Source organism: Gossypium arboreum, chromosome 3 (genome assembly GCF_025698485.1).
Source record: "Gossypium arboreum isolate Shixiya-1 chromosome 3, ASM2569848v2, whole genome shotgun sequence".
In the NCBI taxonomy this organism is placed as follows: domain Eukaryota; kingdom Viridiplantae; phylum Streptophyta; class Magnoliopsida; order Malvales; family Malvaceae; genus Gossypium; species Gossypium arboreum.
The window spans coordinates 2,549,398-2,560,197 of record NC_069072.1 but is presented as its reverse complement, the minus strand read 5'-3'; the positions used below and the strand labels follow the sequence as shown (position 1 = coordinate 2,560,197).

At 29.6% G+C, this 10,800-nt stretch overlaps 1 protein-coding gene across 1 annotated transcript; it reads right to left on the bottom strand.

The window, feature by feature from the left end:
• Window positions 1-1,386: 1,386 nt before the first annotated feature.
• On the bottom strand, window positions 1,387-4,409 carry LOC108474505 (CBS domain-containing protein CBSX2, chloroplastic). The gene is made up of 8 exons (XM_017776456.2): window positions 3,820-4,409; window positions 3,635-3,722; window positions 3,499-3,563; window positions 3,140-3,188; window positions 2,399-2,451; window positions 2,000-2,115; window positions 1,856-1,913; window positions 1,387-1,751 (listed from the first exon to the last, which is right to left on the bottom strand). Exons 1-8 carry the CDS (start codon window positions 4,018-4,020, stop codon window positions 1,683-1,685), a joined length of 699 nt encoding a protein of 232 aa, XP_017631945.1. The 5' UTR covers window positions 4,021-4,409; the 3' UTR covers window positions 1,387-1,682.
• Between the last annotated feature and the right edge of the window lie 6,391 nt (window positions 4,410-10,800).

The following is a 10,800-nucleotide window of genomic DNA, read 5'->3' as shown; positions in this document are numbered from 1 at the left end:
TTTTAAATTAATAAAGACATTCTTTAAACTTTAATTAGTTGTAAAAAGTGGAATTTGGGCACTAAACCTGAAAAAGTTCTCCTTGATTTCTTCTAAGGGTTAATATAACTTTCAGTCCTCGAATTTAATAATTAGGTCCACTTCAGTATATATATATTTTTGGTTCACTTTAGTATTTAAATTTGACAAGTCTATTATGGTCATTGAACTTGACAGTTATAAAAAATTGATGATGTGTCACTCTGAGATTATACCAGTATACCACATCATCACCTGAAAATTTTTAAAATGTAATAAAAATCCGAGTGATGATGTGGCACAGTATCATAGTACCACATCAGATCCTGATGGGATCCAAGTTTAAGGCTTAAAATGGTTTTATTTGCGAAGTTTGGTTACAAAAGTGGACCAAAATATACAAGTACCAAAGTGGACTTAATTGCCAATTTCAAGGACTAAGAGTTTATTAATCCTTTACTCAAAATATATAGAGCTAAAATAGCATTGTTAGGCCCATTAACCCTTAAGCTCCAGTGGTTAAGGAATTAAAGAAATCTGGAGGCCCAAAGCCTAGATCTCGTTAAGCCCGATTCAGCATTTCCGTTGAGTCCAAGGATGGCCTTTTGTACCCTAGCTCAGAGGTGACCCACTTTAACAGGTCCGAGACAGCCCATGCAGAAACCCGAGTCAGGAAACCCATCTACATCGACCCATCTTTTAGAAGGATACATGTCTGCCATTCATCAACCAATTTTCAACTCAATTAAGAAATCACTAAAAACTCTATTCTTTCATAAAATAATAAATATTACTATAAAAGGTATTTATAGGATTTAAACTTAAAACATCAAAACACTATAATAACTTTATCATTTTAACCAAAATCTCATTTTCTTTTAATATTAATTTTTAATAAATATATTTTTTGTATAGAATTTTTCACTAATCTAGTAATTATATAAGAGGGATTAATTAGGAAAAAAAACCATTAAATAACCTACTAAAATGCCACTAAATAGCTATATATAAGAAGCTCCATCCCTCCCTTATATGGTCCAGATGTTTAATGTCGATTATTGATTCATCTTCAACAGCATATAAATGAATGATTCGACATATTCCAAGCTTTTCAAAGCTTATGGATGACAATAATCTGTTCGTCGAGTGGCAGACATGTCAGTATTGGATATGTCGATGTTGCCCTGTAACCGGAGAGTTTCGATAAAGATTGATGACTGGATTGTTGATCATGGTGGACGGATTTTCGATGAAGGGGTAGTCATTGTTCTAAATTATCTGCAAGAAATTACCAGACACTGAAACATGGGCTTCTTAAATGTCGTTCATGGAACATGCAAATCTTAAATGTTGAAAAAAGTGTAGCCATTGTTGTCCAAACTAAACTATTCTATAACAGTAATGTAAAAAAGCACTGTAAACATTAATATTTAGATACAAAACTACAGGTAATATGGTTTACTGCAATGGCATTACTGATTCTAACTAAGCTACTGTTGCCCTGTTTTAACAGGCTCACGGTTTCGTGTATAAGTTGTACATGGCAATGGCAAATGACCAAAAGGGAGACCGAGAATACTTGTTTCATCTGTATATCAAAGAAAGAATCATGCCATCAATTTGATGCCCCGAGATCGTGATCATCTCTGGATATTGGCATCATGTCAACTTTCAATCGAATGTTTTATCTGCAGGGCAGCTCGAACAACGTTTCCCCTTGTAATGATCCCGACCTTCGAGATGTAAATAGATATCGATTAAAATCATCCCGAGCTAATATGAATCCGATAGGCTAATTGTAAGAGAGAACATATAAACATGACAGAAAAGTTCTTACTAGTCTGCCATCAATATCTACCACGGGTAGTCGGCGATATTTGGTCTCGAGCAATAGCCTGATATGAAAAACATCGGATTAGGAACATCTAGATAACGAGACAAATGGGCTTGATGCATTAGGAAAAGCGGAAAAAAAAAATACCTAGCAGCATCTTCCAGGTTTGTTGTTTCACGAACAACGAGCGGTGAAGGTGTCATCAAGTCTCCGACCACTTTTCCGTTATTTTTGTTCATCAATTTCTGTATTTCATTGAATGTCTGCATAACAACCCGGAATTAGAAAAAGGCAACAATTGTGCCACAAAATTCACGATCTAGACCTCTTTTGCCTGAAACCCAGCATTCGATATACAAAAAAGGAAATCAAAACAAAACAGCAGGAAAACGGACAATGTGAACATGCTCCGAGGCAAGCACCATATGCTGTTAAGTAAATTTATCGAGATTGTGACAGAATTTAGCATCTGAATATTGATAATTTAAGACATTATAGATAAACTTCAAGCAAAACTGAAGAATCAGAAAGATAATGCTTACGTACTTTCCAAGAACTATCAACATTAGGAAACAAGGTTGTGTCATTTTGACTGCTACCTGATAGTTCAAAAACAGAACAAGTAAGTAGCCATTTCAGAACTATTGCAAGAGAAACCAGATATAGAACCAAGGTGGCAAAACTCCATAGCTCGTTACATCAATAACGAACAACAAAATAACACAAACGAAAAAAATATATCATCGATGTATCATCGAGCTTGCATGTGGATACTAGATCCGTCAAAACTCCAAAGTAGGTGTAGCATTCACCTCTAATTCCATTTCTGAGGTGCTCCGATTTCTTAACACTTTATAAATATGCATGCTAGAAAACACTACTCTAAGCAAGCCTTGTATACACGTTGTTATGAAGCATCAAAAGCAGCTAATGTCATTTACCTAGGCAAGGAAAGTTATCGATAAAACAGAATTCATGAATAATAATGACTTTAAACTCACGGTGTATGTATCCCAATACCAATCACTCGTAATGAAAAGATGTTAGAAACTGATATCAGTAAATTTCTTTCACGGCGATTTGAAATAAACTTCAATAATCCACTAGCAATCGCAAAGATGAAAAAGCCTATTTCAATGATCTATCACAAAAGAAATGTTAGGATGAAAACAATCTATCTGCTTTCGTCCTTAAATAAAACTTGAACAAGCAAGGAAGGGAAAACACCAAATCAACCCGAGAAATTCAAAGTTTCCAATCAGTTTCATAATCATCTTGTAAACTTACCTGAAATCGAGTCGAGTGCCAACAAATCATAATCGGAAACAACGCCAACCTGAAATAGGGGAACCGGTCAGTACGAAAGGCAATAGCTCAAAATTCCCAATCCCGGACGGATTATAGACCAGAAAAACCATCTTTCTCACCACAAAACAAATCGATATCGAACAAGATCATGATCATCAAGTAAAGAAACAGCAAATTTGTGCATTCATGTACCAAATCAACATGTATGATTCTCAGCAAAAGTAAAACAAACAAGATCTTAAGTCCATATGTAAGGTAAAAAGTATGGGATCAGGTAACATTTTCTGAAAATAAAACCCAAATTATATAAATGATGAAACAGTAATTAAAGAAGTTACCAAATTCCAGTCATCATCAATCACTGGGAAACCAGTAACTCTCTTCTCCACAAGTGCCTCCAATGCTGCAATTACAGAATTTAAGTGCAAAATTAGACACAAAAATGGTGATGATCAAAGCATCATCAGCTAATACCTTCATCCACACTTGTTGTAGTTTTGACAACATGTAAATCCTCTTTCCTGGTCATAAAATCACCCACAGTATAATTTCCATTTCTTGACTACAAAAGAACCAAAAACAAGTAAAAAAAAAAACAATCTCTTTAAATAAAAGGAAAAAAAAAACCCAAAAAGAAAACAAGGGGGAAAGAGGGATACGGGAACAGAGTTGGTGATAAGTCCAGCAGCAAGACGAAAAGAGCCATCTTTGGGTTTGGGGAGAGACAAGGAGGGTGCCAGTGCCACTTTATGGGAATAATGGTACATGGAGACAATGCAGGGTTGCTTAGAATGAAGAAAGGAATTGAAAGAAGGGAATAGCTTCAGGGTTTGAGAATTAACGAAAGAAATGGAACCCATTTTCGTTAAAAACACAACCTTTTCCCCAAAAAAAAAACAAAAGAAAGATCCTAGCTGTATGTTAATGCTATGACGATTGTTTATGATAAACCAAAAAAGGGGGGGAAAGGGAGGTTTGGGTATTGAATAAACAGTGGGGAAATTGAGAAGTGGATATTGAAAGGAGGAGAATAACGAAAGGGGGTGATCAGATGTTACTTGTTCCGCTGAAACAGGAGACTTCGGAAAGTGAGAGGAAAGTGAGAAATGGTCGGTTCATTAATGGGTGAGTTTGCTGCTTGTTCTTTCTTCGAGTCCCCACAGCCACGCGCCAATAATGCATTTGTCCATGCTTGTGGATATATTCGGTGCTTCGCAAGGAAATTGAGACTCATCTTCAAAGGGAGGGGGTTGGTAGGTAAACTATCCTTTTCTCATTTACTTGAAATAGAAAAATGAGGAGTTTATATGATTTGGATTTTATGTTTTAATGGGTTTAACTTAACATGTTGTATTTCTAATCCTAATAAGAGTTATAAGAGGTTGTAGTGGTTTACTATGGTTTATTCGAGTCTGAAAAGTTATAAGAAAGTTAAGATAATTAAAATATAAAACGAAGATTGAATAGGTGAATAAAGAGTTAGAGATTTTTATTTTCAAGAACAGGAAGTGCCTTGGCCTCTTTTTTTTTAATGTTGGAAAGACTTTAAGGTTTTTTTCAATAATTCTCGAGGTGTTATGTATTACTCACATATTAGTTTTGGATTCCTTACAAATTAGTTGGCCTTCGATTTAACCTGTCATAATTATAGGTATTCATCGATTGAGCCTAGGCATGATATTAGTACTTGCCTAAGCTCAGTTTGACTCAAAATATAGCTTAAAGCTTTGTCCTAACATGCTCATATTTGTAAATAGCTAACCCAATCTTATTTTAGGTCCGCCCATATTGTTTAAAAAATTTTAAAAATATATTTATTTAATATTTGATATTTTTATTTATTTAAATTTTTATATATAATCTCTTAACATTTTTAATGTTTACATTATAATAATATTATAATCTATTTAATTTTTATGTGTTATAATAACAATTTTTATTTGTGATTGTGGTATTATTACAATTGGCTGTATAGTTAGGTTATGCTATGGAAGTGAATGATCTAATTTAAATGAATTGCACGGATAAATTTATTTATTAGAATCGAATCTTTCTCACTCACAAAGCTATCCAATGAATTAAATCATAGGATTTGTTCTTAAAGTTATTTAATTAATAAACATTAATTGTCGGATTATTCCCACAATTAATGTCGAAACCATTTTCATATCGTGGTGTTGGAAAATGGGAATCGATTTTAAAAATGAAAACGGGAGTCGCCACCAATCTTTTTAGGTGTGATTGGATCACCTTTAAAACATTTTGTTTTAAAATCATTAGTTTTGGTCCACAAGTAAAAGAACGGGTTCGAGATTGGTTACGTCACGAGGAAGGATTAGCACCCTCGTAACGCCCAAAAGTTGGTACCTAATTGATTATCAAATGTCTTTAATGTCGAAAGAAAGAAAAATTTAAGATGTAGTCCTCTTTAAAATATTTTAACTTTGAAAATTGGGATTCACTAGCGTCAAAGTATTAACATTAAGTTATCCCTTTTTGAAATTCATATCTCAAGCAACAAAACGCTATATCCAATAAGTTAGGACATATTGCTTTGAAATTCCAAGATACTAGCTTGCATTTAGAAAACCTTTAAAAAACTTAGAAGGGTGCTTAATTATTCAATTCAACGAGAAAAGTGGCAACCCAATAAGTTAGGGCACTACTTTCGAAATTTCCAAACACCAAGCATCGCCTTATTTGCAAAAAAAATATCTTATCTCGAGGTAATAAGATGTCATATCCAGTGAGTTAGGACACAACACCTCAAATATCGAGAGTAAGTATTTTATTTAACACTCGTATTATGATTTAAAAGAATATGCCGTTATTTAGGTTAAACGTGAGAGAAAAAAAATCGAAATCCAAGAAGTTAGGGAACGATTGTCTCGGATTACCAAATACGAAATATTTACTTTAGTGAAAGAATCAACGTCGGATTGGATAAAACCTAAATTGTAATGAAACGAGATAATAAAGAATGCATAACAAATAAAAATTGATAACCATAACAGGATAAACATAAACACAAATATGAATACTAACGATAAATACGAAGGTAAGATAAATGAGTCGAATAAAAAATAAGAAAGGAAATAATGAATAAGCTAAATGTTTGAAATTATTTAAGAAAACTATAAATAGAATATATGATGAAATAATAATAAAAGTAATGATATGTAAATAAAATAAATATGCTAAAAATATACAGTTATCAAATTAGTTAATATAAAATAATAACGTATAAGTAAATACAAAAATAAAGGAAAATATAATAACAATAATAGAAAAATACAACAATAATAATAGTAAAAGATATAATAACATAATAATATAATAGTAATAGTAACAATATGACGATAATAGTAAAAATAATATATTAAATAATAGTAGTAAAAGTAGTGCTAATAATAATAATAATAATAATAATAATAATAATAATAATAATCTATTAAGTTATAATGAAAATAATGATAATGATGATATATTAGATAATAATAGTTAAAATAATAAGTAACAATAATAAATTATAATAATAGTGATGAGAATAACAAGTGATGATAATAACAGTAACAATAGTAGTAATAATATATTAGTAATACATAATAGAGGTAGTAAAAAAATATAGTAGTTATAGTAATAATAATATAAACAATAGCATATATACGTATGAAAAATAATGATAGTAAAATATAATAATAGTAATAATAATAATGGAATGAAGGTAATAATAATATTAAAATAAAGTAAACAAAAATAATACTATATATCAATATATATATATACATATAATGCAAATACACACTACCATATTATAATAATAATAATAATATAGAAATACAAAGAGTAAATAAAATATTAAATTTAAAAACAATACTATATATAAAAGTATATACATACATATATGTACATAAAAATATACACTAATATATAATAATAATAATAATAATAATAATAATAATAATATTAAAATGCGAAAAGTCGATATGATATAATAGTAATATTAAAATTACGTAATAAAAATAGTACTTATATATAGAAATGTACATACGTACATATATAATAAACATACATTAATTAATAGTAAAAACAATAGAAGTGCTAATAATATTAGTATTAGAATGAAATAAGAGATAAATGCAAACATAATAGTATAAATAAGGTAAACAGAAATAAATAAAAAAATAATAGGAAGGACATAATCGAATCTGAGAGCAATATTTTGGGGCAAATCCGTAATAAATAAAAGAAGAGGGGATTAATTCGCACATGCAAATAACCGGGAAGGACTAAAACGGACAATAGCCCTTTGACCCTTTTTGATTGCTATTGATATACTGATTTTTTGTTCTTGAATCTCAAAAAAAAAGAAAAATCTCCTCTTGAATCTCAAAAAAAAAAAATCTCTTCTTGAATCTCAAAAAATTTCTTCTCTCCAAAATACAATAAATTCCTCTCCAATCCCCCCTCCTTCCTCTTTTACATTGAGATTGTGGCTTTTTATAAGCTTTTACCACTTGTTCTTCTTTTTTTTTATTAATTTATTTGCCTTTTCTTTTGTAGGCAAATGGAGCAAAATGGGGGTGGGTGGCTAATTATGGTGTGGAGTAGGTGAGATTAGGTTTTTTTTCTTTTTTTGATTTTTTTTTTTGGGTTGGGTTAGTGTTTTGGGCTAAGTTTTGGGTTTGATATTGGGTTTTAATTGGGTAGTTGAGTTATGTTTATTTGGGTTTGGTTTTATTGGGCCCCGGGCAAAATTTGGGCCATACAATTAATTTATGACCAATGAAAGATAGATGGTGTGAGGCTGTTCCTCCATCACTTTTACTAGCTTATCATTGAGCATGAAAGTATTTGCAGTCTATGATCAATTTCGAAGCTGCAACTGCAACTGATGTCATACATGAGGCTAGAGACATGTTCATGGGCTAGGCTAACTGCTTAAGTCCAAAGACTCATCTGAATTTTGGGATGATTTAGATAAAAATATTAAGATTGAAAAATGGGATTGAACAACAAATTATGCCCGTTTGAAATAAGGGCTGAGCTCAAGCTTGAACATTTAAGATTCGAGTTTAACTTGTTTTTTAAATTTTTAATGTTTTATATTATGTTATTTTTATATATTATGAAATTTATAACATGTAAAAATTAAGAAAACATTAAAAAATGTTAAGATGACTATTTTAATAAAAATATAAAATTACTAAATGTTAAATTAAAAATAATATAAATATTTTAAAAATTAAAATAATATGGATGAACCTAAAATAAGCTTAGATTAACCATTTACAATTATAGATGGATTTGAGCAAAATTTTAAGATAATATTTCGAGTTGAGCCAAGCTTAGGTGTTAATATCTTATTTAGGCTCAGCCCATGAATACTTCTATTCTACCCAATTTTTGTAACAATTTTAGAACCCCTTTTATTTATTTCACAAGTTTGAAAAAGCTTTGGCCTCTCTATATGGTTGGACCTTTCTACTCGATTTTGATGTGTTGTTAAGATATTATTATGTGATATTATTTTTAGGAGTATCTAAATATATTGTATATATTTAAGAATATATTATATATCTTTCTTATTTCTACGTGACTCTTGTTGTATAAATATTAATATTAGGTATACTTTTGAAGTCTATAAATAATATTGAAAGAGATTATCCTATTACAGTCATATGTTTTAGGTGTAATATATTTTATTTAGGTGGATCCAACACCCATCAATAATAATAATAATAATAATAATAATAATAATAATAACATTTTTCATAATTATCCAAACAAAATAAAAATATTTTTGTTCAAAAAATCATTTTATTTTTATAAATCATTTCACGAAAGTTGTTTTTAGTAAAATAAACACATCCTAATTAAAAATGTGAATATCGAGTAATTTATCAAATAATTATATTTTATTTGAGGGTAAACTATAAAATAGTCACTTATTTTTACTTCAGATTACATTTTGGTCATATATGTTTTAAATGTTACATTTTAGTCACTTACGTTGTTGTTTTTTTACAAAGTGATCATTGTACATTAAACTTTGTTACCTCCCTAATGGCAATCCTACATGGCAATCTAAATTGACATTTATAACCCATTTAGACTACCACAGAGGACTACAGATAGGGAGGTAAAGGAGTTTAACGGTAGAGTGATCTCTTCGTAATAAAACGATAACGTAAGTGACTAAAATGTAACATTTAAAATATAAGTAACTAAAATATAATTTGAGGCAAACAAAAGTGACTATCTTTATAATTTATCCTTTATTAAATTCACAATCACTAATAAAAAAATTTTGATTATATATTTAAATTATGGATTTTTAAATTATAAAACGAGGAAATCAAAATTTTTATATATATTAATAAAAATATGTTTTTTTTATATATAAAAGGATGACTTTTTTTAACACGCCGCCTTGTTGTCTGATAATAATAGTTACCTGCTGAAATCACCTCACATGTGTTTTTCCTAAATTTACGATTATCAATGTTTTCATTTTTCTTGTGGGTTAAGTTTTAAATTAATCCTCCAAATTTAAAATATTCTAATTAAGTCCTTAAAGTATATGTATTGTATCGATCAGGCTCTTCTATAAAATTAGCTATTAGTTTGGGCATTAAATGTTAGCTCGGATTTTAGGCTAAGCCTATTTAAAGCACGTTGATCAAATTTTAAATACATTTCTACTTATCTCACGGATAGCTTAGATCTAGTGCATTAAAAAGAAGCCATCTTGTCGTTACTTGTATGAAGTTGTGGCTGAAGCTTTTGTTAGACACCTGTTTCGCACGAGTTTGAGTTGTGTTATCTCCATCTCCAACCTCTATTATTGTATATAAATAAATAAAAAACCGATTTTAAGTTTTAATAATATTTTTTTAACACTTCAAATCTAAGTCGTCTATATAGTAGATATTTAAAATTTTATTCAATTGTCCTAGATATGATCTACGTCACATATGAGTTGGTATTTAACGCCTAAATTGACGTTAGGATTGATGGACGTGCATGATTGGTGCAATGGTGATATTTTAAAAACTTAACTAGGATGCTTCAAAGTTTAAAATCTCTAGTTGAATTAATCCTCTATCTGTTAATTTTAACATTACCTACAAACCATAACTAATTTTCGAGAACAATTCTCAATTTTTTTACTTAAAAGTGATATTTAAACTTCTAATTTCATCAATTAATCGTAGATATTTGATTTGTTTTCTGCGGATTCAAAATTAAATTTACTATCAATTATGGATGTGGATAGATACACCAAATATCAATTACCTTAATCCACATTGTTTATTTAAATAATAAATGTGGATTTAAATATTCAAGTCACTTGTTACAAAATACTTACAATTTATATATATAAGAATTTTAGAGAGTTCAAATTTGGATTTTGCATATTTTTATGTTAAGAATGGTTGATTTTTTTCGGATTTAAATACATAACAGATAATAATATTTAATTTAGATTCAAATTTAAGTAGTAATACTCGATTAATTTGTAGATAATGAACGAATTCATATTTTTTAGGCAAATTTGCATTAAGATAAATTAAGAAATAGAGATATGCAACCCACTGCCATTCCTAATGATGTTCTTATCCAATGTCATACACTTT

Bases quoted from the DNA above. Each gene is read 5' to 3' on its own strand.
- LOC108474505 (XM_017776456.2), bottom strand. From the start codon at position 4,020: ATGGGTTCCATTTCTTTCGTTAATTCTCAAACCCTGAAGCTATTCCCT. The intron at 3,564-3,634 runs GTATTAGCTGAT...CTGTAATTGCAG, and splicing joins TACAACAAGTGTGGATGAAG to CATTGGAGGCACTTGTGGAG. The intron at 2,452-3,139 runs GTAAGTTTACAA...TTGAACTATCAG, and splicing joins GGCACTCGACTCGATTTCAG to GTAGCAGTCAAAATGACACA.